Consider the following 27,412-nt stretch of genomic DNA (forward strand, 5'->3'; position numbering starts at 1 on the left):
TTCTGCTCTAGATCAGCTTGACTCTCTTCAATTTTCAGAACAATCTGATTGCTTGAGCATTCTGTCCCACACCAATGCTATCCAGTTTCTATAGATACCTACAAAGTTTCAAGTATAAGCTAACTCCTTGCTGTTGAAATTCTGCATAATGCTTACCTAGTAGATATTTGTAACAGGTTAAATGACCTAACTTTATGACGAGGTGTAAAAAACAGGCCAGCCCTGCTGTGGAAAGAAATATGAGTTGGGGGGACTGTACCAATGGGCAAAGTAATCTCATTGGAGGAGATACTTGATTAGACTACCAATGATGGATTTCAGTGTTTCACTGTTAAATCAGTTTAATAGATGAAAATGGGTTTGGTGTCTGTGGGAAGAATGATTAAGCAGTCCTTCTCTTGCTAACTTCTGAAAGATACTTAAGGTCCCCATGAGATGGCATCATCAATTTTTTAAAAAAACAATTATTGACTACTTTTGGTCTTAAGCCTGGTAGGAGGGCAGGTTTGAATGACATCAGCTGAGCCTACTTCATTCATCCCTCATTTTTTAGGTAGCTTCCTGCAGATGTAATTTTCTAGGAGATGTTTTGTTGTCTTTAGACCTTCTGCTGTTTAGGTATCTCTCTTCTTTCAGATCTGTTTTCTTTCTTTCAGATAAAGCTTCCAGAAGAGAGTGTTTCCCTGACCTCACATGCTTCCTGTTCTTTTGCAGCAAGAACAATTGTGCTAACATTGATTAACTTTTCCTCTTAGGTCAATACCCTACACAGCCTTCCTACCCGGTTCAACCTCTTGGTAATCCATCAGTCTTCCCACAGACCATACAGCTTCCTCAGGCTCCACCTTACACCGAGGCCCCTCCAGCTTACTCTGAAGTATGTACCTTGTTCTTCTTTTATAAGAATGTAAGACTAGGCCTGCTGAATCAGACCAAAGGCATTTCCCCACTAATAAAGATAACAGTACTGATTAGTAATGATGGTGGGGATGGAGTTGCTGCTTACAGTAGTATATTATCAACTAACGTGCCCATTGTGGCATTTTTAACTTCAAATATAGACTTTCCAAGCCCTGCCTTAGCCACATGCAAATGTTTGCGTGTCTGGATCATGATCCTGGGTCCTAGAATCATAGAATCATAGAATCATAGAGTTGGAAGAGACCACAAGGGTCATCGAGTCCAACCCCCTGCCAAGCAGGAAACACCATCAGAGCACTCCTGACATATGGTTGTCAAGCCTCTGCTTAAAGACCTCCAAAGAAGGAGACTCCACCACACTCCTTGGCAGCAAATTCCACTGTCGAACAGCTCTTGCTGTCAGGAAGTTCTTCCTAATGTTTAGGTGGAATCTTCTTTCTTGTAGTTTGGATCCATTGCTCCGTGTCCGCTTCTCTGGGTCCTGCATGGCAACAGAGACAACTTGCTTTCAAACTTTGTGTCAACACCTGTTGATCTCACAAGGGGTCGTAGTATGCCCATAACATGCCACTGTGGCAACGAAGAGTTGATATGGCACCATTCTCATAAGGGTCTTGCTGAGCTTAGCGCCTTTGCTAAGCCTAACCGGCTTTGAATTGTGTAGCACATGGTGACTCAGCTTCCAGTGACAATGGTTTACAGAGGACACATTATACCAGCGTTATAGTTCCCTTCTGCCTTCTGAGTACACCTCAAGGTTGTTGCTGTTTATTTCTCCCTTTTTAAAATGTTTTATCAAACCCTTCCCCACAGAAGTGGAGTACCTGATTGTGCTGGACTACAGTTCCCATAATCCTTGACCATTGGCTATGCTGGTGGGGATGATGGGAGTTGAGAGTCCACCTGCATCTTTACCAGCTGAGTCCCAAGCTGCCTAAGATACTGCCTCATTTATTCTGTCCCACAATACCCCACACTCTTGGGTTTATCATTCATGCAAGAGGACCGAGAGATGTGAAGAGACCTTCTCACAGGCTGGTCCAACATCTTGCATCTCTCTTCTCTTGGGGACTTATTTGGAGATAAGCATCTTTTGGAAATCTTTTGTGGCTAGCTATTAGCTGCCAGGGTTAAGGTAGCAATGATGGTGGATTTTAGATGAACTGTTATACCAGCTTTTAATTTCATCATAGCTGAATGTATTTGTGTGTGTTTACCTACTTTTATTCAGGATGGGCTAGGGCCAATCTTTCTATTTTTAAAATAGTTAATGGAAATTATGTGAATTGCTTGTGGTGTTGACTGTTGCTGTTACACATCTATATGCACAACATTTTACTGAGTAACTCAAGCAAAGAAGACAGGCCTTCGCCCTGAGCTTGCAGTCAAAATTTAAACTGTGGAGGTGATGAAGGAGGGTTTTAGAAGCAAGAGGCTGCTGTGGCTGATAGTGCTGCTTACACTCTTGAACTCTTAAAACAGGCACCAGGCATCAACATTCAACGCTGGCTACTACTGCCAGTTGTTCAGATATTAATTGATGGCTCCTTCTGTTTTGATGGAGTAGCTCTGTTCCAAAATGGGAAGAGGAGGTAGGCAGGTCAGTTGGCGGCAGAGTAATTTCTAGGCATGTTTGCTTACAGTCTTGGTCTTGATCCCCAAATTTAGAGGAGTGGCCTCCATGGCTGGGAAGGAGTTTTGCCTTAAATCAGGCACCCCCAACCTGCAGCCCTCCAGATGTTTTGGCCTACAACTCCCATGATCCCTAGCTAACAGGACCAGTGGTCAGGGGTGATGGGAATTGTAGTCCAAAACATCTGGAGGGCCAAAGGTTGGGGATGCCTGCCTTAAATTCTAGGGAGCTGCTGGGATTCAGTGTGTCCCATGGATTTATGTTTTTCCCTACATGTTATAGGGCAGGCATGTCCAACTCCCAAGAGGCTGTTGACCTTTTTTTTGGGGGGGGGGAGGGTTGGCCAAAGACAATCTACCTGAGACAGCCCTGCAATCTACCTGTTGGACATGCCATGATGGATAAGCACCAGGTGCTACAAACAAACAGGCTGAGACTGTCAGCCTTACATCTCTTGCTTGCGAGTTTGCCAGTAGCACCTGGCTGTCTGCTGCTAGAAATAAAATGCCGCGGGCTTAATGGTCTGTTTTAGCAAGTCATTTCGTATGTTCTTAAATTAATAAGATGCATTTCTGTTGTCAGTGGCAATAAGCCACTTTTTTCTAAGTTTGATGTGTTGAGGTGTAAGGTTTCTGATTAAGGGGCCTTGGAATAAGAAACCTTTTCTGTGCTCTCTCTCTCTCTCCCTGCAGCTCTACCGCCCAAGTTTTGTGCACCCCGGAGCTGCCACTGTACCTACCATGTCTGCAGCTTATCCTGGTGCCTCCCTGTATCTTCCTATGGCTCAATCCATGGCTATGGGTCCAATGGGCTCTTCAGTTCCCCTGGCATTTTACCCGGTGGGCCCTGTCTATCCTCCTGGGTCCACTGTTCTTGTTGAAGGGGGCTTCGATGCCGGAGCACGGTTTGCAGCTGGTGCCCCTGCAAATATTCCTGTAAGTAGGGGGCGAAGTAGAGTCTTGTTTTTAAAATAGTCTGGGAAGGGGTGTGTGTGTGCTTAAAAATTATGTCAGGGATTGTTTATTGCTGGAGAACCTGGTATACAAACTAAGCAGTATCAAAGCAAATACCTGTAGTGCTAACGCAGCAGAGGAATCGGCAGCGTTTCTTTATTGAAATAATGAACAGCTCTGCAGGGATTAGAAGGTCTTTCAGCCATAAGCTTCACTCTGGGTGTAAATTGTGGTAGACAAGCCATGAGATCAGCCAGAGAAAACACCAAACAACCTGATTTTCCTGAGCTTCTCTAAAGTTTAGTAAGAACATAAGGTAAAGGGGGACCCCTGACCATTAGGTCCAGTCGTGGCCGACTCTGGGGTTGCGGCACTCATCTCGCTTTATTGGCCAAGGAAGCTGGCATACAGCTTCCGGGTCGTGTGGCCAGCATGACTTAAGCCGCTTCTGGCGAACCAGAGCAGCGCACGGAAACGCTGTTTACTTCCCCCCCGGAGCGGTACCTATTTATCTACATGCACTTTGACGTGCTTTCGAACTGCTAGGTTGGTAGGAGCAGGGACCGAGCAACAGGAGCTCACCCCGTCATTGCGGGGATTCGAACCGCCGACCTTCTAATCGGCAAGTCCTAGGCTCTGTGGTTTAACCCACAGCGCCACCCGCGTCCCTTAGTGAGAACATAAAACCTTCAGTTCCGGTTTATGCACTGAAGCTACCGCAAGGATGCTTTGCCCTCTGTGGGTAGGCTGCTATCATTGGGAGGGGGATTATCTCCTCCTTCCGAGGGGATGCCCCCTTTTCTTCTGGAAAGCCCAGCTTTGCAGAAGTTAGGTTTTGCAAAACCATCGGGGAGAGGCGAAGGCCGTAGGCTGGATCTTTGGGAGGCTTGTTGGCTTCAGGGCAGTCCATTGAGCTCTTCTGCTCTGTGCATCTCTCCTGCTGCCTTGCCTTTCTAGGCCATGCCTTTTTTAAAAAAATTGTATGGAAATAAATCTGCGCTGCATTTTGTCTGCCAATGCACAGCATGTTGCCGTTCGTTTTTCGCAGCTGACTGCTGCTGGCTGCAGAAACACCCGAGGTGGATGGGCAAGCATATAATCCCACCACTGGTACCGCTGTGTGATCTGCAATTGTAAATCACTGCTGGTATGTGGAGGCAGGGACAACTTGCTCAGCAAATGACAGAATCCCAGGCTCAGTCCATGACATCTCAGCTAAAAGGGTCTTTTGAGTAGGGCTGGGAAGGCGTCTCTGCCCCAGACCTGGGTGGAGTTCTGCCAGTTGACAGTTCCTAGCTCTGAGCTAGATGGATCAACGGTCTTGCTTGGTTGAGGGCAACTTTATAGGATCATTTGTGCAGAACAGTCTGCATCATTCACTGTTATTAAGCATTAGTAAAGTTAAAGGGACCCCTGACCATTAGGTCCAGTCCTGGCCGACTCTGGGGTTGTGGTGCTCATCTTGCTTTAATGGCCAAGAGAGCCGGCGTACAGCTTCCGGATCATGTGGTCAGCATGACTAAGCCTCTTCTGGCGAACCAGAACAGCACACGGAAACGCTGTTTACCTTCCCGCTGGAGTGGTACCTATTTATCTACTTGCACTTTGACGTGCTTTCGAACTGCTAGGTTGGCAGGAGCTGGGACCGAGCAACGGGAGCTCACCCCGTCGCGGGGATTCGAACCACCGACCTCCTGATCAGCAAGTCCTAGGCTCTGTGGTTTAACCCACAGCGCCACCCGCATTACATTGCTGTAATACTGCCTTTTTAGCACGCAGCCCACAGACTGGATGTGGTTTGGATGCCATGTTGCCCAGCCTCCCAAATTCTTGTTTAAACCCTGGTTTTTGGAGCCCTGCTTGGCAGCCCATGGACAGTCTGGGGGCTGCTTGCTTGTTGCGCCTTCTATATGCCTTCCCACCCCCCGTTAACAGGTTGCTGTTTTTCTCTTACAGCCCCCGCCTCCCGGCTGCCCCCCCAACGCGGCCCAGCTGGCTGTCATGCAGGGCGCCAACGTTCTAGTGACGCAACGGAAGGGCAACTTCTACATGGGAGGCTCTGATGGCGGCTACACCATCTAGTGAAAGAAGGGGGGGGCTACATTGGTGTAAAGGAACGACATCACATACTGTCAGCACTTCTCACAATGTAACCGCTTTAGTCGTATTAACCTGGAGTTGCAGTTTAGACACATGATGATGCCGGGTGTCTTCCTGGTGCCCTGTCCCTTCAGGCACTTTTTTCTTTTTAAAAATTAAAAAAAAGCAAACTTTAAATACAAAAACCATGCAATGGTAGGAGTGCCTCTCTCAAACTTTGGGGGTTAAATTGTGAAATGAACGCGAGCTGAGCTGCCCCACAGATTTCCCTTTTAATTCCACTGGAGAGTGCTTTCACTGCAGCACTCTCTCTCTTTCGGCTTTTATTAATCAACTATATATAAAACCAGGGGGTGGGGTGGGGGTGGTGAGAAAGGGACGGGGCGGGGGGGAGAAACGGAAGTCTGGAAGAAAGCCTAGCTTCCAAGTATCATATAAAGCTTGCAGATAATGCCTGTTGCCAATGAATAGGATTAAGATAATGCATCCTCTTTTCCTCTTCCATAGAATCAGTGGTGCTGGGGAGAAAGGTGGCCGGATATAATTCTTTTGGGAGGGAGGGCATCGATGGCAGGTGCCTGTTCGAGAAGCGGGACTGGTGGGCTAAGTTCTCAATTTCAGAACCCTCCAGCCAGTTCCTTCTCCTCACTTTCGCTCTCTGTTCCTTTGCTAGGAAGGTATGCAGCTAGAGTGTTGGCCCGAGATGTTCTTTTTCTACACTCTTAAGTGATCTTGGACTCCTTTGCACATTAAGATTCTAACTGAAGCCATGTTTTGGTGCCAGAAACACAACATTTCATTAAATGCTTCCTGTACTTTTCAAAATAAAAATGGAAATGAGAGCTGAAAATGAAACAATTTTTTTTTAAGGAAAAAAAAAAGCAACCCGGTGTATTGATAACAAAACTGTATGGAATGTTATTCAGGCTAGAGAGACGAGAAGGTCTGTTGGATGTCAATCAGCATGCAAAGGTGCTGGCTTTGATGGGTTGGTTTTTTGTTTTGTTTTAGATTCAAACTTTACAAAGTGGCTTGGGTACAATGAAGTCTTATTAGAGTTAAGAAGAATATTTCAGGGATCCTCAATCTTTTTTGTTGTTGTTTGCTTTTGTTTTTATGAATTAAAAAAATTATCAGATTTGGTGAATATATTTTATCTTAATTTTCTGTGTGTTGTATGTGTCATGGTCAACCATACAGCTGACTGTTAATGAAAGGTTGGGATTCTAGGTCTCTCTGTAAACACTGTGGTGCACTTAACTTGTGGACTTTTTATACTAAAAACAAGTAGAATAAAGGCTATTTTGAAAATTTGAATAAAGTGACAAAGTTGAATTTAGCCTCTTAAATTCCTGTCCATCCTAACACCGCAACATTTAAAATCTGTTTTGCCTTTATTTGTTTCTCTGTGCATTGTAACTGGTCAGCGTGAAACACCGTTTCGTTATTCAACTTTTAGCGTCAAACAACATGGAATGTGAAATGTGTCTTTAGGAAGCCCGTCAGTTGTTTTTAAAATTGGTGGTGGAGTCCTTAGGACTGCAGCAGCATGCAGAGGGGAGATTTAACCCTCTTCTTCTGCATTGTGGTCCAGACCTGTCAGGGAACTGCCATCGGGAGGCAGAGAGGAGGCTCCCGGACGATGGTGGAGAAGGTCCTAGTAGGAGGAGGGATAGCCCATCCGCTGGGGAAGGAAATCAGCGCAACACCAGTGGAGAAGGGGAGGAGATGGAGGAATCAGAGAGGTGGCTCCAGGACTCTTCGCAGGAGACCAGCGAAGAGGGTACTGGTACTCTGTTGCCCACACCCACCTTGCGCAGAAAACTTTCGCCCAGGCAATGGGGAAGGCGACTGGGCGTCAAACAGCTTCTATGCTGGAAGCGGTTTAAGAAACGCCCACTGACGGATTCTGCCAGCGACTGAGGCAGCCACGGAACTTGAGGCTGTCCTGACAGAAAGGGTTCAACCATGCAACCTAGCCAGGAGTAAAGGCAACTTACGCACGAGCAACCCCTAGAACCATTACAAGACCTCTGTCAAACTCTTATCCCCAGCCATATGGTGAGAATGGTTTTTGTCAGAACTGCCGTGGGGAGAGTAACACATACTCCGATCTCAATGCGTGATTGATTTAAAAATACTGACAGGTTTCCTAACAATGCATGTAGCGTAGCAGTGGGGAACTTGAGCCCCTGCAGGTGACTCTCATCTTCCTTGACCGTTGCCTAGGCTGCCTGGGGCCTAGGGAGGCAAAGGTACCCCACTTTTGGCTTCGCATTACATTCAGTTTGGCGTTAAGACTCTAATTCTGAACACATTTACATAGACAAGACAGATTTCACCCCCAAAACTTTCAAATTAAGTTGCGTTTAAGATTGCATATCACACACCACTGCTTTTATGGAAGGCTGGTTTGCTACATACGATGTTGGGCCGCCGTCCAAAATGGCACTGCCACATCGGATTCTTCCCCTTTCTGTAGTGTGTGCAAACATTTACCTCCAAACTGGTCTGGTCAAATGCTTTTTTTCCGTATAAAATTTTGAAAGCAACTTGCAGAATTTGAGAAAAAAAAGCAAACAACCGGTTTAGAACATACAAATACAGAAATGCAAAACCCCAAAAGCAATGAGTCATTCGCAGTGTGTGCATTTCCTTGCTGGTGCCAGATCAGTGCCATTGGGGATGCCAGGCTGTCGATCATGTGTTGCAGACCGACAGAGAACTTCCGTGGGGCTGCTGTTTTCACCTGTTGCAGAACACTTAGAATCATAGAGTTGGAAGAGACCACAAGGGCCATCGAGTCCAACCCCCTGCCAAGCAGGAAACACCATCAGAGCACTCCTGACATATGGTTTTCTAGCCTCTGCTTAAAGACCTCCAAAGAAGGAGACTCCACCACACTCCTTGGCAGCAAATTCCACTGTCGAATTCCACTGTCGAACAGCTCTTACTGTTAGGAAGTTCTTCCTAATGTTTAGGTGGAATCTTCTTTCTTGTAGTTTGGATCCATTGCTCCGTGTCCGCTTCTCTGGAGCAGCAGAAAACAACCTTTCTCCCTCCTCTATGTGACATCCTTTTATATATTTGAACATGGCTATCATATCACCCCTTAACCTCCTCTTCTCCAGGCTAAACATGCCCAGCTCCCTTAGCCGTTCCTCATAAGGCATCGTTTCCAGGCCTTTGACCATTTTGGTTGCCCTCCTCTGGACACGTTCCAGTTTGTCAGTGTCCTTCTTGAAGTGTGGTGCCCAGAACTGGACACAGTACTCCAGGTGAGGTCTGACCAGAGCAGAATACAGTGGCACTATTACTTCCCTTGATCTAGATGCTATACTCCTATTGATGCAGCCCAGAATTGCATTGGCTTTTTTAGCTGCCGCGTCACACTGTTGGCTCATGTCAAGTTTGTGGTCAACCAAGACTCCTAGATCCTTTTCGCATGTACTGCTCTCAAGCCAGGTGTCACCCACTTACATTCTCAAGATACAATCTTAATACCGTAACGCAGATCTTCTTAAAGGGTGAAGCAGAAAAATGCATCAATTGCCACAGGAACCTTGATATCAAAATTTCAGAATGCAGGGGAGGGGGGGACTGGAGCCAAAGAGAAGAAAGATTAAATTTCATTTTTCTCCTCATTGTCACACACAATGTAAAGCATGAGTCTGAGAGAGAAGCTGTTTGAAACTGCATGGATTGTACAATCAGAGACGCACAGTTGAGTAGACGCATAGTGGCTTTGTCATACACTGGAGATTTTCACATGACTCTCTTGAAGCCTCAGTCACATGCATGAGTGTTTATTACTGCAGAGAAGCAAGGTTAAATGTAAATATGCTTTACGTTATGACCACTGCAGGTTTATAGGTGCTGGAAAAGCAAAAGTAGTATAATTTTTTTGCCAATCCATTTTCCTGCACCTGCCACAGTCATCTGAGTGTATCAGGCTTAGATACTGCTATGGCAGTAAGAGGGAAAGAAGTGTTCAGTACTCCCAATGACGTATTTGCCTACTCTTACCCCAAATAAACACAGAGGGCTCATAGAGGGTCTGTGTGTTGCAACTTGACTTTGAGCATCCCAGAGATCACAGCTCTTGGACCTGTAAAGGGGCAACCTCTATGCTGTCACGATACACAACTCCTTCCGGTGCCTAGTCGAGCCGCTTAGGAACACGGTGTGATATAAAATGAAATAAATAATACAGCTTTTAATTCCTTGACGAAAATGGGTGTCAAATGTAACAAACAGTTTACAGCATAATAAACAGTTTACTTAAGATCTCAGGGTCCAAAGCATGCTGGCAGCTATATAAAATATTCTTCCTTCTCGCCTTTACACGGGAGATCCTCCATTTGAACTGATCCCTCTGGATCTGGTGGAGCTTGTTCATAGGTGCGGTAGGTGCCTTTGTTCTTGTACAGGTAAACGATGATCAGCACGACGACCGAAAGGAGAGTGACGAAAACCACAGCGATGACAGCTTTAAGCAAAAATTGAGAAGAGGGGAACTTTAGCACAAACAGGTCTGGAGCAGCCTTGAGTTTAGGAACAGGCTGCCAGCATGTATGTTTCTGCCTCTTAAAGTGTCACACAACCTTCACCCCTCCCATTTTGCAGAAATAAGCAAATACAGTGGTGCCTCGCAAGACGAAAAGAATCCGTTCCGTGAGTCTCTTCGTCTTGCGGTTTTTTCGTCTTGCGAAGCAAGCCCATTAGCGGAATAGCAGATTAGCGCTATTAGCGGTTTAGCGGCTATTAGCGGCTATTAAAGGCTTAAGGGATTAGCGGATTAGCTGCTAAAAGGCTATTAGCAGTTTAGTGCCTTAGAAAAAAGGGGTGGGGAGCGAAAAAAACCCCCCAGGAATCGCAAGACATTTTCGTAGAGAAATTTGTCCTGCGAAGCACCTCCAAAACGGAAAACCCTTTCGTCTAGCGGGTTTTCCGTCTTGTGAGGCATTCGTCTTGCGGGGCACCACTGTATATGCAAAGTAGCTTGATAAGAGTAGCTTGAGTTTGACCAAACTGCGGGAGGCAGTGGAAGACAGGAGTGCCTGGCGTGCTCTGGTCCATGGTGTCACGAAGACTCGGACACGACTAAACAACAACAGCTTGATAGGCATATATACAGGTTGCAGAAGCCTGCTATTTTGGGCACGGAATGTGTGTGATGGCAGCCCAGATTTTTTTTAGTGAGTACTGTTACATCCCAGATCTAGAAGGATGCTACAGGGCTCTGCTGTAGAGGATTTATGTGTGCATTTATGTGTTATGCAGCCTGCAGTCTGCACTGCTGGCTTCCCATGGCTGCACAGTGGGTGGGCTAAAGCACATCTGCAGAGAGACAGGCAACAATACCTCCTATGACAGCCACGTTGGCATCCTCTTGCAAAGTTGGTGTATTCATCTTCTTCATAAATGGGCTGGTCAGTAGCTTTTCTTTATGCATAAGAGAAAGAGATGGATGTCAGAGGCATCTGAATACAGTGAAGTAGAAAGAACTAAGATACCTGGGACTAGGGGGACTCAAGATTCAAAACCTTGTTCAGTCATAGAACCCACTGGGGGATGATACGGAAGTGGGGGGGCATGTCTTCTTCACCTCCTTCTTCGCTACAATATATCCATTTATTTCCAATTGTCAATGACAAAAGGGACTAAAATCTATAACATTCATAGAAAATCAACGTGCCAATTTGCTCAATCTCTCTAGGACTCCATGACACCTCCCCTGTCCTCCATAATCCCTCAAGCAAGGTGTCAAGACCCTAATCCTGTCAAATCACTCTGCCAAGCCCTTCGGGCAATGCCAGGTGGCAGACTATGCATACATGGACCATTGTCTTCTCATCACCGGGACTCAGGATGTGCTTATCTACGCATATCTCCAGCTCTGCATATTCCCCCCTCCCTCCTCCATATGTTAATCCTGTGTAACCCAACCTCTTCTTAATATATTCATGATGTAATCTGTGTAACCCAACCTCTTCTTAATGTATTCATGATGTAACTGGGATGTATTTTGCACTGTATTCTGGGACATGGAGGGAAGTTTCAAAAGTTCATGTCACCCCTTTCTCGCCTTGAACCTTGTTGCGCAATAAACATGGATCTTCTGCAGTTTGCTCCTCTCTGGCTGAACTCATTTTCCTCCGCAGGGACCCGCAGACTTAGTCCGACGAGCTGGGTGGCAGAGCAGCCTCGCACCCAGATTTTGCCGTAACAGGGATCTTGAACTAATCACTTGTAGCCCCAGCAACCTCACAAGATTGTTGTGGAAATAATAAGGTGGGAGCTGGGCACCTGTGTCACCCTGAGGTGCCTGGAGGAATGATGAGATTAAAAAGGTAAAGGGACCCCTGACCATTAGGTTCAGTCGTGACTGACTTTGGGGTTGCGGCGCTCATCTCACTTTATTGGCCGAGGGAGCCGGCGTACAGCTTCCGGGTCATGTGGCCAGCGTGACTAAGCCGCTTCTGGCGAACCAGAGCAGCGCACGGAAACGCCGTTTACCTTCCCTCCAGAGCGGTACCTATTTATCTACTTGCACTTTGACATGCTTTCAAACTGCTAGGTTGGCAGGAGCAGGGACCGAGCAACGGGAGCTCACCCCGTTGCGGGGATTCGAACCTTCTGATCGGCAAGTCCTAGGCTCTATGGTTTAACCCACAGGGCCACCCGCGTCCCTAAGATGAGATTAAAATGTCATAAATAAACTGTTTTCCATAAAACGGCACTCACCCTTTGCACGATGGGCAGGATCCAACAAAGCAGTTCCATTAACGCAAGGATTTGTGGCTAACAGAACTCCCCATCCCTCTCCTCTTCCCACACCCTCCCCAAATCTGCTCCAGAGGGTTGGGGGAACCCCCAGAAGACCTTTAGGGGGTATGCAGTGAGAGAAGGAGGAAGGGCTCTTTGGTTGCCAAACGGCCAAACGGCCTTGCATTAACAGCACTACTTTAGTGGATGTTGACCAATGTATTCCCTGGCACACTATTTTTTTTTTTTAAAGTGTGCCATACAAGATCAAGCTGTGGTTCAGAGACTTAAAATCGGTTCAGTAGGGTTGTAGCAACTGCAATAAACGTAATAATAGCCACAAAACCTCTAAGCTTCCACTTTCATTAGAATGATTGTGGCCAAGTAGTCTTGATGAAATAACGGGTGCTTGAGGCCAAAATGCTGGTGGACTAAAAAAAAAAGGCTGTTGAAGCCAAAGGGAAACTTGCTCAATTAAAGACTTCAACATTTGGCTCAGGTTATAAAGGGCAGAAGCAGGTCTAGCAGTTTTGTTTCATACTGTTTTCAAGGCTTAGGTAATCAGGCTTTCTCAGTGAATATCTCATTATGTACAGCGGCAGAGTTGCCAGCGGGAACAAATGTTCTGCCAGCAACTCATTTCTAAAGATTTCCAAACCTTGCCAGTATCCAGACACTATCTTTGGGGGCCCAGTTTCTTTAAAAGAATGCATGACATCAAGGGATATTATATCATTAACGGTCTTAAGGCCAGCCTAGGTTTCTCAGTGCCCGGGAGAGAGACATGTTTTTCCTACACTTCCTCAAAACCTAACCACCTCCCCAGAATATCCTCTTCTCCCTTTCCCCCCTTGTGTCTTAAATATCCTTCAGAGTTGTATTACCTGACTGCAGATCAGCAGCAATCATTGATACCTGCCCTATCTGAATTATTCAAGGCAGGTAACAGCAATATATACACTAGAGACACTACAGATTTATCTGGTTAGCTGAAATTGGTATGTGAAATTCTGGCTCTATTCTAGACAGCCCTGTTGGCCTCTCAATCTCTTGTGCCCCTCTCACCTGGAGCTATCTTTTTTTATTTATTTTTGAAAGGGAAAATAAATAAATAAACAGAACCCTCTTACCCTTGAGCGCACTCACCTGTGGGTAATGGTGGTGTTGGAATAGCTGCCATGGCATCCCCTTTCCCCCGCTTAAAACTTCAGAATCTTTCAGAGCTGGGTGGGGAAAATAAAAATTCTGTAATAGCGCTGTTAACAGAAATCGACAGGTCCCCTCCTCGTATGGGTGTGAAATGGGCAAGTTTTTAAAAAGAGGGATAATTTAAACGCCATCACACTTTCTAGTCTCCTAGAACTCCATGAGACGTAAGTAAATATTTATGTATTTAAAACATTTCTATCCCACTGGTTTTATTCAACAGTTTCTAGTCATTTTGTGAAAATTAAGGCTGGGCACAGGCAGCAGGGCTGTCATTTTGTAAAGTGAGGCGGCAGGAAGGAAGGGGGCAGGGGAAGGGGAGAGGTACAGGGTGCTTTTAGACGGGGGCTTAATATTGCAAAGGGGTTATTGGCAACAGTATTTTTTAAAAAATAAAAATTAATCGGATTTACCCCTGTGTAATAATTTTTTTAAAAGGTCTTATATATATAATAAGGGTAAAGGAACCCCTGAACATTAGGTCCAGTCGTGGCTGACTCTGGGGTTGCGGTGCTCATCTCGCTTTACTGGCCGAGGGAGTCAGTGTACAGCTTCTGGGTCATGTGGCAAGCAGGACTAAGCCGCTTCTGGTGAACCAGAGCAGTGCACGGAAACGCCGTTTACCTTCCCACTGGAGCGGTACCTATTTATCTACTTGTACTTTGATGTGCTTTCAAACTGCTAGGTTGGCAGGAGCAGGAGCTGAGCAACGGGAGCTCACCCCGTCGCAGGGATTCAAACCGCCGACCTTCTGATTGGCAAGACCTAGGCTCCGAGGTTTAACCCACAGCACCACCTGCATCCCTATATATATAATAAATGTTCATAAATGTACCAAGCAAACACGTACATAAATATGTAGACCACATGTCTGAAGTGGCACGGGAGGACAGTCCTGAAACCATTTTGGCTCCCAAGCTGACCAAATGTTTCTCTGCAAGGAGGGAGGGAGTGAGGGAACCTTCCCATTGTCTCAGGAATTAAGTGATTACCATCTCAAAGGAATGGCCCAACTACCACAAAGGGCAATCAGGTAACTTGCCAGACAGGAGACGAACAATGCACTCAGATTTCTGTTGTAGACCGCCTTTTCTGTGATGTAGGTATGATGTTTCTGGGGGTGTTCTTGGACTCCAGGGCGGGCAAGTTAAAATGTCTATATAAGGGCAGGCACACCTTTGTTCTGGGTCCTCCTTCTCTGTCCTGCATGTGAGGGGAGCACCCTGTTGCAATAACTTTAATAAAGATCAGGCTTACTAGCTGCTTTGCTTCTCAATATGCTCTGGTTGGCCTCTGTTATTTTCTCCTACCGATGGAGAAACTACAAAGGACTCTATAAGGGCTCTTGTGTACCCCATAGGGAATAAGGGCAGATTTTGTTTACAACACCTGAAAGGGAAAATATACCGTATTTTTCGCTCTATAAGACGCACCAGACCACAAGACGCACCTAGTTTTTGGAGGAGGAAAACAAGAAAAAAAATATTCTGAATCTCAGAAGCCAGAACAGCAAGAGGGATTGCTGCGCAGTGAAAGCAGCAATCCTTCTTGCTGTTCTGGCTTCTGGGATAGCTGCACAGCCTGCATTCGCTCCATAAGACGCACACACATTTCCCCCTACTTTTTAGGAGGGAAAAAGTGAGTCTTATAGAGCAAAAAATACGGTAAATTAAATGGGGTGGGCGGGAAGACGGGCTGGCATTTTGAAGACCACATTGTGAGGTCACTGCAAAAACAAAACAAAAAACTTTGCACACATGAGAAGAACCGACACCACAATAAACACCCATCTAGTAGCATCTGTAGACATGTCATGATGGATAGTCTAGTCTAGATGTTATCGCTGAACGAGGAAGCAAGGTTGTTGGCAGAGAGTGGGGAAGAGGCAGGCAGAGGAGCAAACCCGGAGCAGCCCATATAATCCAAGTATTGTCATGTGGTTTAAACACCACTTAATCATGGAAAAGCTCATTTATCAAATGAAGGAAGCAGAGCGGCAGGCTAAGCCAGAAACATGTATCATTTCCTAGATTAGCCAGATCACCCGACATCACAGATTCAAGTTACACTTGACAAACATAAAACACGATTAACCTGTAGTCCTTTTAAGACAACCTTCAGCTCTTGATTGCGCTGTTATTATTTGTGTCCTAAAACAACTAAGTGGCACTTTGAAAATTAATGCATTTATTGTGACATAAGCGCTCATTAGTCTACAGTCCACTTCATTAGATACATGAATTGCAGCATAAAAATAATTAAGAAGTTAGTCTTTAAGGTGCCAGAACTTGTTTCTGCTGCAATAATAAACTAGCCCTCTGGAATCAGTGCCCCATACGCTTGCTTAGGTACTGTTATTTTATTGTAGTCATTTTTATATTATAAAATGTGAAAGGGTGATGTCAGGGAACTGCCATCAGAGCCAGAAGGAAAGGGAGGGCTCCAGAGGGATTCCAGAGAGCGTCCCGGGAGGGAGAGAAGCAGCACATCTTCTGGGGAAGGAAATCAGCGTAGCACCTGTGGAGGAGGGGGGCAGATGGGGGAATCGGCAAGGTGGCTCCAAGACTCCTCGCCGGGGACCAGCGGGGAGAGCACGGGTCCTCCGATGCCCACACCCTCCCTGCGCAGAAGGCTTCCGCACAGGGAGAGTAGGCGGCGACTAGGCGTCAAAGAACTTTTATGCTGGAAGAAGTTCAAGAAACGCCCACTGACGGATTCTGCCAGCGATTGAGACAGCCACGGGCGAGTGGCTGTCCAGACAGAAAGGGTTCACTCAGGCAACCCACCCAGGTGTGGCGCCGATTTACGCACGAGCAACCCCTAGAACCATTACAGGTGAGGACAAGGGGGCAATATGAAAGAGAAGGGAATGGACCAGAAAAATCAGAGAGAGACGTTCTTTTTCAAAGCATGCATCTTAATCAGCTTTAATAAAATAAAACACTATTTAACACTTTTCTAATTCTGCACAAATCTGTTAACCTTTCCCCTCCTTCCTTCCTTTCACTGTTGTATAAATCGTACACTTTGCCACTGCATATTCATATGTACATTGTTACCGTAATTCCTGTTTTGTGATGGTTGGGATTTGTGCCTTTTCTCAATATTCTGCACAGCATAACTGAAATATACTCAGAGTCGCAAAGTGATTTCATGCTCTTTATTCAGCTCATAGTGGTGAGGAGGAATGAATGAAAGTCCCCTCAAAGTATCTGCCTTATATACATTATTTACACAATGGGCTGCACATGATTGGCTAATTCTGGAATTCTACTGTAAGCCAATCAGGTTGTGGATTCACTTATATCTGGAGCATGATTGGGTGGTTCCTGCCAACCAATCATACTGCTGCATTGTTCTAGGACCAATCAGACTGCTGCAATTTGGATCCTATTGTTCTAGGACCAATAAGACTGCTGCAGTTTGGATCCTATTCAACTCAGTACATAACAATAACCTACCAACTAAAATCTTATATGAAACTAATTCCCTTGGCTGTACTGGGACTTCTTTCAGTATACATTAGTAAAAAAATAGTCAAATCCAAATCTAATTTCACCTGTGCTACTTTTTCTGTTTCTCTCCGTACCCCAAACACAGCCACTATATATGACATTCACTTCCCTCCTTTAGTCTGTATTTCTTTGCTCCACTCATAATTAAAAGTACGGCTGTATTCTTATGCCAATCACATGGGAGCAAACCCCATTGAGCTCAACAGGACTTCCCTCTGAGATGTTTCTTAGCAGTACTCACTTTTTATTCTGAAGTGAAACAGGAGGACAGAGGAGTTCTTGGTGGAAACAAGATCCAAAAAAATGGCAGTGAGTGGGTGTCAGGCTAAAAGCAGAGGCGAGAGGAGGAAGTTGACGAGAGGCCGCGCGACGCGGCTGAATCAGAAAGGAATATTTGCATGAATGTTGCAATCCCAAAGATGAATGGTGGGAATCTTGCAAGAAGGGAAGGGAGGAAGTATCAATGCCTGAAATTAAAACTGAAGCTAGCTATGATGCACTATTGCATGGCAACAGAGGTGCGCTGTGAAATACAGATGTACAAGTGAGACCTGCAACAAAATGTTGCAGTGTGAAGAGTTGCTGTTCACTGATCAGTCCATCAGTCATGTCCTCCTATAGGATACTCAGGGCTGTTTGCGGCTCCCTCCTGCCACATACACTTTAGGGGTTATTCTTTTTTTTAAAAAAAATAGATTATGTTTTTCAGTTATATGCATTTCAATAGTGTTATCATCATTCTAACAATTCAAAACTCGACTTCCTTCCTCCTCTTTCTGCGGTTCCTTAAATTTATTTTTATCATTTCCTGCATTTTCTAAGCTAACTTATTCTTTTATTCATCTGCTTTAAATATATACTCTTATGAAACTGCAAGTTATTACAATAATCCTGCCAACGTCCTTATCTGTTTATGTTTTGTTTGCAAATATTCAACAAACCATTTCCATTCTTTTATAAAAGGTTTGTTATCTTGATTTCTTATTTTTCCTGTAAGTTTGGCCATTTCTGCATAGTCCATAAGTTTTTGTATCCATTCTTCTTTTCTTGGGACTTCTTCTTTCCATTTTTGGGCAAATAACATTCTTGCTGCTTTAGGGGTTTTTGCATTGCTGCAAACCTTGGTGTTCCCCAAAAACACACCACTAGCGCATGGGAGGTACCATTCTGGCTACATAAGCAATGGGACTTATGCCTGACCACTGGTAATACAGGAAACGATTCGCCCATTCATTCATTCCATAACATTTATGAAATGATTGCAAGAAACCTGAAAGTGGTTTGCAAAACAATAATTTTGCAACATTACACATTGAAGGCAGAGAAGCCTTCAAAAGGGATGGAGATGGGTGGATGGGGAGTAGGAACTGGTACCTCAAGTCTCGTCAGGGAGGGAGGCCCAGGCCGCCACCACAGCCTTGGGGGAAATGGGTGTGAGCAAAGGAGAGGAATAACCTTCTTCTTTAGCCTGGAGAAGAGGAGGTTAAGGGGTGATATGATAGCCATGTTCAAATATATAAAAGGATGTCACATAGAGGAGGGAGAAAGGTTGTTTTCTGCTGCTCCAGAGAGGCGGACACGGAGCAATGGATCCAAACTACAAGAAAGAAGATTCCACCTAAACATTAGGAAGAACTTCCTGACAGTAAGAGCTGTTTGACAGTGGAATTTGCTGCCAGGGAGTGTGGTGGAGTCTCCTTCTTTGGAGGTCTTTAAGCAGAGGCTTGACAACCATATGTCAGGAGTGCTCTGATAGTGTTTCCTGCTTGGCAGGGGGTTGGACTCGATGGCCCTTGTGGTCTCTTCCAACTCTATGATTCTATGATTCTATGAATCTCTCGTGGCCAAGTAAGATTGTCTTCCATCAACACGGTTTTAACAATGAGTCTGTAAGTGACTGTGGAGGCCAATTCTGGATCCACACGTCCTTCCACAGTGGGGACATTGGTTCCCGGGCGGGAGTTGATCCAGGTGTGGAGTTGCCAAGCGTGCCTTCCACTTAGCATGTTTCTCCCTTTCGTCCTGAGTTCAAGCATCTTCAAAGCCCATGATATCTTTGGTAAAGGCTGTTCTCCAACTGGAGGGCTCGCAGGCCAGTATTTCCCAGTTGTCGGTGTTTATACTACTTTGCCCTGAGACAGTCTTTAAACCGTTTTTGTTGACCACCAGCATTACGCTTTCCGTTTTTAAGTTTGGAATAGAGTAGTTGCTTTGGAAGGCAATAATCAAACATTTGCACAGCACAACCAGTCCAATGAAGTTGATGTTGAAGAATCATTGCTTCAACACTGGTAGTTATGGCAAAAAAACCAAACCAAAACCACATTACACACAGACATGAAACAACAGCCCTTTGGGTGGTGGTTAGGGGAGCCATTGGGACTGAAGAAAAGGGTGGCAAGGGGAGGAGATAATAAAATAATAATAATAATAATAATAATAATAATAATAATAATAAAAATAAAATTTTATTTATATCCCGCCCTCCCCAGCCGAAGCCGGGCTCAGGGCGGCTAACAACAATCAAATAATCAAACAATCAAATAATCCAACATTCTAAAAACAATTCATTATAAAAATTAATTAAAATCAAATTAATGGCAACCTTTAAGCAAAATTCTGTGCAGGTTGCCAGAGGAGGGAGTCAGGTCCCAGCCTGACTCCCTTAAATGACCTGACTCCCTTAAATGAGATGCTTAAATGACCAGTCTCTCTCCCCTCTCGCAATAGCTTTTCTCCCCACACATTTGCTGTAGCAAGCGCGACCCACAAAAATAAGCCGTGCCGGCAGTAGCTTATAAATTACTGCAACGAGATTTCTTCCAATGAAATTTCTACAGGAGCTTTCTTAATGTTACAAAACTTGCTTCTCTGTTCATGAAACTTTCCCACAGGGGCTTGCTATTCTAGAAAACTTGCTTCTTTGATAAATAAAACATTGGCCAGGGCAGAGGGAGGTAGTTTTGATCCTGGAAAAAGAACTATGGAAGGAAAGGAAGCCTGAGTGGAAGGAAACTAAGAACAAGCTCAGCAGAAGATAAAGTAAAGTCTATGTATAAATATGAAGAAGATCTGCAGAAGGGACATGGAAAAGAGTTAAGAGCCTCGGATAGAAGATCACCAGGTTGATGGGCTATATAGAACTGATTGAAAGGACTGACAGAATCCGAGACCAGGGAGAAGAGACGATGGAAGAAGATTGGAAAAAATTTAAAAAATCTATTCAGAGAAATATTGTAAAATTAATGAATGTTAGGAAATGTTGGAATGAAATTACATGTCTTTAGTAGAAACATTATAAGGAGTTAAGTATAAATAAATTTTAAGGTTTTAATGGCAAGATAATGTTAAAATAAATTAAGATAATTAAATGACAGAAAGCAGTGAAAGAGGGAAAGGATTTGCTGATATAGTTAATAACTGGAATACAAAAAAGGGAGGTGTGAGGAGGTCGAGGAAATAAGTTAATGAAAGATAAGGATAAATATTGGATGTGTTTTTAATTGTTTTTGTTTCTTTTTGTGTTTTGATGTATTGTGTTTTTTGTTCTTTTTTATGTATTGATTTTTCTTTTTTTTCTTCTCTCTTCTTATGCTTTTTCTTTTTCTGTAATTTTGAAGCTTCTAATAAATATTATTTAAAAGAAAAGAAAAGAAAGGAAGCCTGTGTGTTCACATTACTGGCGCAAAACACGGCTAGGTCGTTCATTTTCTCAATTTGGATCAAAGCTGCAAATTTTGATACTCATCAAAATGCACAATTTCACAGGAAACAACAGGATCAATGCAGCGGTGGGAGCAGAATAAACAGGAATGTGTACAGCGCTGCAAAAGTTACTGCTATTTGGATGAGGATGCATCCATTCCAGAGGCAGTAAGAGGAAGGAAGGGGGAGGCAGCAAATGGGAATGGGATGGGCAGAAGGAGGGCAGTAAAGGACCCCTGACCATTAGGCCCAGTGGTGACCGACTCTGGGATTGCGGCGCTCATCTTGCTTTATTGGCCGAGGGAGCCAGCGTACAACTTCTGGGTCTTGTGGCTAGTACGACTAAGCCGCTTCTGGCGAACCAGAGCAGCACACAGAAACACCGTTTACCTTCCCGCCGGAGTGGTACCTATTTATCTACTTGCAAAAAAAATTTTTTTTGAAATAATTTTTATTAACAGGCCAATCACATCACATTGTTCAAATCACATTAGTTCCAGATTATACAGCCAAATTTTAAATTTTTTGGGGGTACCCATACATCAAGCTCCGCACGAGTCCAAAATTCCAGATGACTCCAGACATCACTTATTTGCTGCTTTTATTAGACATATTTATCTACTTGCACTTTGACGTGCTTTCGAACTGCTAGGTTGGCAGGAGCAGGGACCGAGCAACGGGAGCTCACCCTGTTGCGGGGATTCGAACCGCTGACCTTCTGATCGCAAGTCCTAGGCTCTGTGGTTTAACCCACAGCGCCACCCGCGTCTCAGAAGGAGGGCAGGTGGGCCCAAAAAACGATGCTAGAATCAGGATCTAGAAATCGGAGAGTAGAACTGGGAATGAACAGAAGAGAAAAGCCCAGGGACAGGAAGGAAAATAGCTAGGCAGGGAATTTGGTTGCTGCTCATGTAGGCCTCTGTGATGTCTGCTAGCTTTGAGGGTGTTCAGTTTGGCAGGGCCGGGGAGAGGGGTCATTAGTGAACCAAGTGTAAAGGTGGGGGGCAGTGGCTGGGAGCCCCCCTCTCACCTCTTAACCTTGCTGCCTTCTCTTTGGAGGAGCTTCAGAGTCCAAAATGGTCACAGCCGGGCACAGCGCAAGGCTTCAGTGGGCATGGCAATGCGCTTCCAGCACACAGCAGACCACACCTCCCAGTCTAGGCCCAGAGGGATGATGGGGAGATGGGTTTGTGGAAGTGAGTTGGGTGGGTTGGTTAAATATATCTTGCTCAGGGAATTAGGGTTGCCAAGAGCACCGCAGTGGAACTGGCGGAAATGACTGGCAGAATCCGAGACCAGGGAGAGGAGTCGGTGGAAGAAGACTGGAAAAAGTTTAAAGATTATTTACAAAAATACTGCAAAATTAATGAATGCTAAAAGATTGTTGGAATGAAGTTATATGGCTTTAGTAGAAATGTTATAAGGATTTAAGTATAAATAGATTAATGGAATCTTAAAGGTAAAATAAGGTTAGAATGTGTTAAGATAATTATAGGACAGATAACAGAGGGAGATGGAAAGGAATTGCTGAAACATTTGACAGAAGTGGAATACAAAAAGGGAGGTGTGAGGAGGTCGGTGAAATAAGTGAATGAAAGATAAGATATTGAAATTGTTTGAGTGTTTTAAATTGTTTTTGTTTGGTTTTGTTAGTTTAATGTGTTTAGTGTTATGTAGTGTCTTTATATTGTATTGTATTGTTCTTTTTTTCTGTTTTTGTTTGGTTTTGTAGTGTTTAAATTGTTCAAAAAGCAATAAACATTATTTTTTTAAAAAAAGAGCACCACAGTGTAGCCCGAAAAGTTCCAGAGTAAGAGACCTTAAGAAAACGACAGCTTGGTTATGTGCCAGAACATGGATGGTGCCGCGTTAGACTTTATCTTCCTCCTAATGTTTTATCAACGCGGTTGCTTTTTGCAGTTAAGGAACTGCAAAGCTTTGGAAGGTATGTTTTCATACTGGAAAAGAGAGCAAAGATCACACACACCCTCCCTCCACAACCGTTCATATTCCAGGAGCACGTGCCCGTTTTAAAAACGGTTGTGCGTTGTTCCTTAGAAGGGACAAAATCACAAGAGGCAACGGGAAGTTTCTGATGAATCCATCAGGGCCTCGTCCGTCAACATCATCATTGGCCTTAAGTCACATCTAAGAATTGGGGTTTGACAAAGAAAGCCGAGCATATTAAGATTAAGAGAAAATAGGACAAGCAATAATTACAAATTGAATTTCCTTTTTACTTTTTTTCTTACAAGCTGCTGAACTATAAAGAACCTGGCATCTCTTTCATTTTGCCCGCTTATGAGGAGCAGGGGCGAAACAGGAAGACATTAAAAAAAACACCTGACTGCGTATTTAACTAAATCCTACTCAGAGTAGACCTACTGAAACGAATCACTAAAACAACCACCACATATGGCACAGTGAATGCAAAGGGAGCTCAAAGGTGCTTTTAGATGGGTGTGTGAAAACACTCTAAGAGCTACAATGCCACCCAGAAGCATTTCTGAGCTGCTTTTTATGTGAATTATAACAAGAAACACCTGTTTAAATATGGTGCTTGTTTTTGTTTCAGGACAGGAAGCCACCAATAGAATTTTAGAGCACCTTCTACGAATCCTGCTCCCTGTCCCAGAACTGATGTCACTGTACAGCATTCCTGGAAACTGGGGAACAATGTCTTGGGTCTCATCATCCCTGAAATTTGTGGTAATGATGACTGTAAAGGGGTCATCTACTCTTGGGGCCACCACTGCTGCTGGTGTGATTGTTTCTGTCTTGGAAGTCATAGTGACATGAACCCTTTATATAATATGTGGTGATGTCAGTTTTCAGAATATGTTGGATCCATAGTTCCACGGACAACCTCTGCATCAGGCGACATTTTTCCATCTTCGCCGCATCAAGCAGTTGGTCCCTTACCTTTCCCGCCCCGACCTGACCACAGTGATCCATGCGACGGTCATCTCCAGGCTTGACTGCTGTAATTTGCTCTACGCAGGGCTGCCCTTAAAGCTGTCCCAGAAACTCCAGCAGGTGCAGAATGCTGCAGCGAGGCTCCTCACGGGGTCTCTGCCATGGGAGCATATTCACACAGTGCTTTTCAAGCTGCACTGGCTCCCGGTGGAGTACAGGGTCAGATTTAAGGTGCTGCTTTTGACCTTTAAAGCCCTTCATGGCCTAGGACCCTCGTACCTACGGGACTGCCTCTCCTGGTATGCCCCACAGAGAGCCTCAAGGTCCATAAATAACAACACCCTAGTGGTCCCAGGCCCTAAGGAAGTTAGATTGGCTTCAACCAGAGCCAGGGCCTTTTCAACTCTGGCCCCGGCCTGGTGGAACGCTCTGTCTCATGAGACCAGGGCCCTGCAGGATCTGATTTCTTTCCGCAGGGCCTGTAAGACAGAGTTGTTCCACCTGGCCTTTGGCTTGGAGCCAATTTGATTCCCTCCCTCCCTCTCTTTCTTTTTTCTTTTCCTTCTCCTCCTGCGATGAGGCTACATTTTAATATTTTAATGTTCCATTATTTTAATGTTGTATTTTACTTTTGTTTTTAAGTTGTAATCATTCATCTTGTTTTTATTATTGCTTGTAAGCCACTCTGAGCCTGGCCTTGGCTGGGGAGGGCGGGGTATAAATAAAAAATTATTATTATTATTATTATTATTATTATTATTATTATTATTATTATTGCATCATCTCTCCAGCTTGAGAGAAATGGAGTCAACTGTTGTGCAAAGCTGCAGAGATTTTTCTTGACCAGGTACAAATTTTCTTCATGCTTACCTCTAACTCTGACTTTAGCCATTATGCACTCCACATATCCCCCAAATGCATTGTTTAATTTAAATACTACCTTTCTCCCAATACAAGAACCAAGGCAGCCCACAGCATAAATTAAAACAGATACAGCTAAAACACACACAATCTATATAAATATTAAAGACAAAAAACAAATAAGTAACCCTAGTAAAGCAGCACTGGAAACGTTTAAACCCATTTAAAAGCACAACAAATTAAAGAATTTAAATGTACAATGTACATTTGTGTACAAATGTACAACCCTGCCACAACAGTCAGTTGAGGGCTAAGGGCCTGTCTGAACAAAAAATGCTTTTGCCTTCCAGCGAGAAGAAAGCAGAGAGGGAGACAGCCTAGCCTCATGTGGAAAGGAGTTCCACAATCTTGGAGCAGCCACCAAAAAGGCCCTCTCTCCTGGCTTCACCAAAGGTGAGCATGTTACAGTAATTGAAACGGCATGTAAATAAAGCACGTATCACCAGGGCTAGCTCAGAAATCTCTGGAAACAGAAATCCGTAACCACAAATCTCAGTGTGTGTTGTTAAATGCAAATATATAATATGGTTACAAGCCACTCTGCCAAGCGGTAGCAAGAGATTCTAGATAAAGCCAGAGTTTAAAGTAGAGATTTGGGTCTGTGATGTGACCTAGAAGTAAAGCAGCAAGCTGGATCGAGTTTCAGAGAGCAATGTTTTACATCTGTTTGAATCCAAGGCTGCAACTATGCGAGAAACAAGAGTATTTTGGGGTGGGAATGGCCCCCCATCACTGTATATATGTGTAAATAAACCATATATCATAAAGACTCCACCGTCTCCACTGTGCCTCATCCCAAAAGGAAGCATGAACCCTGCACAGGTGTCTGGAACTCCTGGAACCTTGCACTGCTACAAGACTGGGGTGGAGTGTAGGGTTGCCATAAGTCAGGAATTTCCAGGACCTTGCCGGGATTCAGCCGTCAGAAACAGTGTTTGGGCGGAAATCGCTTTAATGTCTGGGGAAATCTAGAAGTAAGTGCAGAATTTGGCAACCCTAGTGGCGTGCAACAGTATAATAGAAGTGGTTTTCTGCATCTTGTCCCTAAGCAGATACAGTGGTACCTCAGGTTACATACGCTTCAGGTTACAGACTCTGCTAACCCAGAAATAGTGCTTCAGGTTAAGAACTTTGCTTCAGGATGAGAACAGAAATCGTGCTCCGGCAGCCCGGTGGCAGCAGGAGGCCCCATTAGCTAAAGTGGTGCTTCAGGTTAAGAACAGTTTCAGGTTAAGAACGGACCTCCGGAACGAATTAAGTACTTAAGCTGAGGTACCACTGTACTCAGCTAAGAAGTATATAAGTTTCCCAGCTGAGTATCTGATTGGGAAAGGACTGGCCTGAGGTGGTGAAACTCACTTGCTTTCATCAGCCTCCTGAACACAATGGTCAGCTAGGAAATCTAGACATCTTATAACAAAATATTAGGAGTAAACTGCTGAGTGCATGAATATAACAGGAGAACGACAGCATCTACCCCATCCCAAATAATGGCTTCTGGAAGGCGTGTTTTGAGCTGAGAGGAGCTTAGCTCTTGACTTGCCGCTTCTCAAAGTGGCTTTTCAAGCAAAAGGAATACAAGGAATGTCAAGCTTTAATTACACACATTTGCATGTAACCTGTAGTTTGGCCACTGTATTCCGGAAGCTGTAGGGGAGTGCAGTTTTATTCAGTTGTGCAGATACTCATATCTGAAACCAAAACGCCAATGTAAATACTGTATCAGTTCTGCAGTCAGCCCACAGAGCATTTGTGCTCTTTGAAAATCTGTGCTCCTTTGCAGTTTAGAATGGGCTGGAAAAAATTGCCTAATGGCAAAATGGGCATGCACAAAGCGCCTTCCGCCACCCCCACCCCCCATTTTGCTATCCTCAGTGAAAGAGTTCTCTTGCAGAACAAAGCCATGCAAGGTGTTATTCTTAATGCATCTCAGCTTCCTCTTTTCATATTCTATATACTTTATGTTTCTCTTTCATTCTCAAAGTATTAACTGAGGACTTGCAGCTTGCATTTACAAGTGACAGATTTGAATCAGGGAGACAGAGGGGTAAAGGGCTGTGCTATATGAATTTTTATTTTATTTTTAAGAATCCCCTTCATGGCATACCTAGAGAAGCAACTTCAAAGGGGGAAGAAATAGCTTGCATTTCAACACCACCACCGCACATCTTTCCAGCTTTTAAAATGTTCTGCTTGCCTATCAGAAACCCTGATGAACCTATAAGAAACGTCTTTCCCAGTGTCTTTTAGACATAGGGCATGGTGCTGAATACAGGGATTGGTTGTGCAATAGAATACATCTGAGCTGATCTAGTTTAGGCATGCCCGGGAATATTGCATAGGAACAGCCACTGCTCCCATCAGAGCTTGTAGGCTCTAACCCAGATATAGGCATCACACACAACAAGACAACAGGGACAGATCTCCATTAACTCCAGCATGAGAAACTGGCTCCCCATCCCCGTTCTTCTTACCTGATAAGACGACATGGGGGCAAAGAATAATTGGACTTGTTGTTGGTTAAGTATCTCTCCAAGGTCCAGCTAATGTGGGTACCTCTCTCAGCTCCAGCTCCCTCCCTTAGCTGGCTGGCTGGCTTTCTGGTGACTAGGCTAAGGCGTTTCCCTTCCCATCTCACCTTTCCAGTTTCACTACATTGATAATAAAGGGCAGAGTCATCAGAATGCTCACTCCCCATTAACTCTTTGTGATGCTGATGAGAGGCTGGCAAGCACACAAGACCCACAGTCTTGTCCCTTGTGCTCACAGGCAGA

The 27,412-nt window shown here is 44.5% G+C and overlaps 2 protein-coding genes and 1 long non-coding RNA gene across 5 annotated transcripts; 2 read left to right on the forward strand and 1 right to left on the reverse strand.

The window, feature by feature from the left end:
• DAZAP2 (DAZ associated protein 2) lies at positions 1-6,942 on the forward strand. The gene is made up of 3 exons (XM_083428140.1): positions 1-877; positions 3,247-3,489; positions 5,464-6,942. The coding sequence occupies exons 2-3, from the start codon at positions 3,295-3,297 to the stop codon at positions 5,587-5,589; spliced, it is 321 nt and encodes a 106-aa protein (XP_083284266.1). The 5' UTR covers positions 1-877; positions 3,247-3,294; the 3' UTR covers positions 5,590-6,942.
• A 711-nt stretch (positions 6,943-7,653) lies between these two features.
• Positions 7,654-9,384, forward strand: LOC310671727. Its single transcript, XR_014508117.1, has 2 exons — positions 7,654-8,383; positions 9,097-9,384. It is a non-coding gene; the product is annotated as an uncharacterized lncRNA (long non-coding RNA).
• A 421-nt stretch (positions 9,385-9,805) lies between these two features.
• SMAGP (small cell adhesion glycoprotein) lies at positions 9,806-27,283 on the reverse strand. 3 transcript variants are annotated; one of them, XM_083428144.1, is made up of 5 exons: positions 21,832-21,940; positions 17,338-17,530; positions 13,522-13,598; positions 10,972-11,052; positions 9,806-10,096 (listed from the first exon to the last, which is right to left on the reverse strand). In XM_083428144.1, the coding sequence occupies exons 3-5, from the start codon at positions 13,553-13,555 to the stop codon at positions 9,921-9,923; spliced, it is 291 nt and encodes a 96-aa protein (XP_083284270.1). In that variant the 5' UTR covers positions 13,556-13,598; positions 17,338-17,530; positions 21,832-21,940; the 3' UTR covers positions 9,806-9,920. The 3 variants fall into 3 exon arrangements, with proteins under 3 accessions (XP_083284270.1, XP_083284269.1, XP_083284271.1); XM_083428143.1 differs by lacking the exons at positions 17,338-17,530; positions 21,832-21,940 and adding an exon at positions 27,113-27,283; XM_083428145.1 differs by lacking the exon at positions 17,338-17,530 and having other exon boundaries at positions 21,832-21,971.
• Between the last annotated feature and the right edge of the window lie 129 nt (positions 27,284-27,412).

Source organism: Podarcis tiliguerta (assembly GCF_965153285.1).
Source record: "Podarcis tiliguerta genome assembly, chromosome: 2".
Lineage (NCBI taxonomy): Eukaryota > Metazoa > Chordata > Lepidosauria > Squamata > Lacertidae > Podarcis > Podarcis tiliguerta.

Excerpts from the sequence above, each read along its gene's own strand:
- SMAGP (XM_083428143.1), bottom strand. The coding sequence starts at position 13,555 with ATGGCAGCTATTCCAACACCACCATTACCCACAG. Across the intron at positions 11,053-13,521 it reads AACACCACCATTACCCACAG|AAAAGCTACTGACCAGCCCA; the intron begins GTGAGTGCGCTC and ends TTATGCATAAAG. Across the intron at positions 10,097-10,971 it reads CAACGTGGCTGTCATAGGAG|CTGTCATCGCTGTGGTTTTC; the intron begins GTATTGTTGCCT and ends TTTTGCTTAAAG.
- DAZAP2 (XM_083428140.1), top strand. The coding sequence starts at position 3,295 with ATGTCTGCAGCTTATCCTGGTGCCTCCCTGTATCTTCCTATGGCTCAA. Across the intron at positions 3,490-5,463 it reads GTGCCCCTGCAAATATTCCT|CCCCCGCCTCCCGGCTGCCC; the intron begins GTAAGTAGGGGG and ends TTTCTCTTACAG.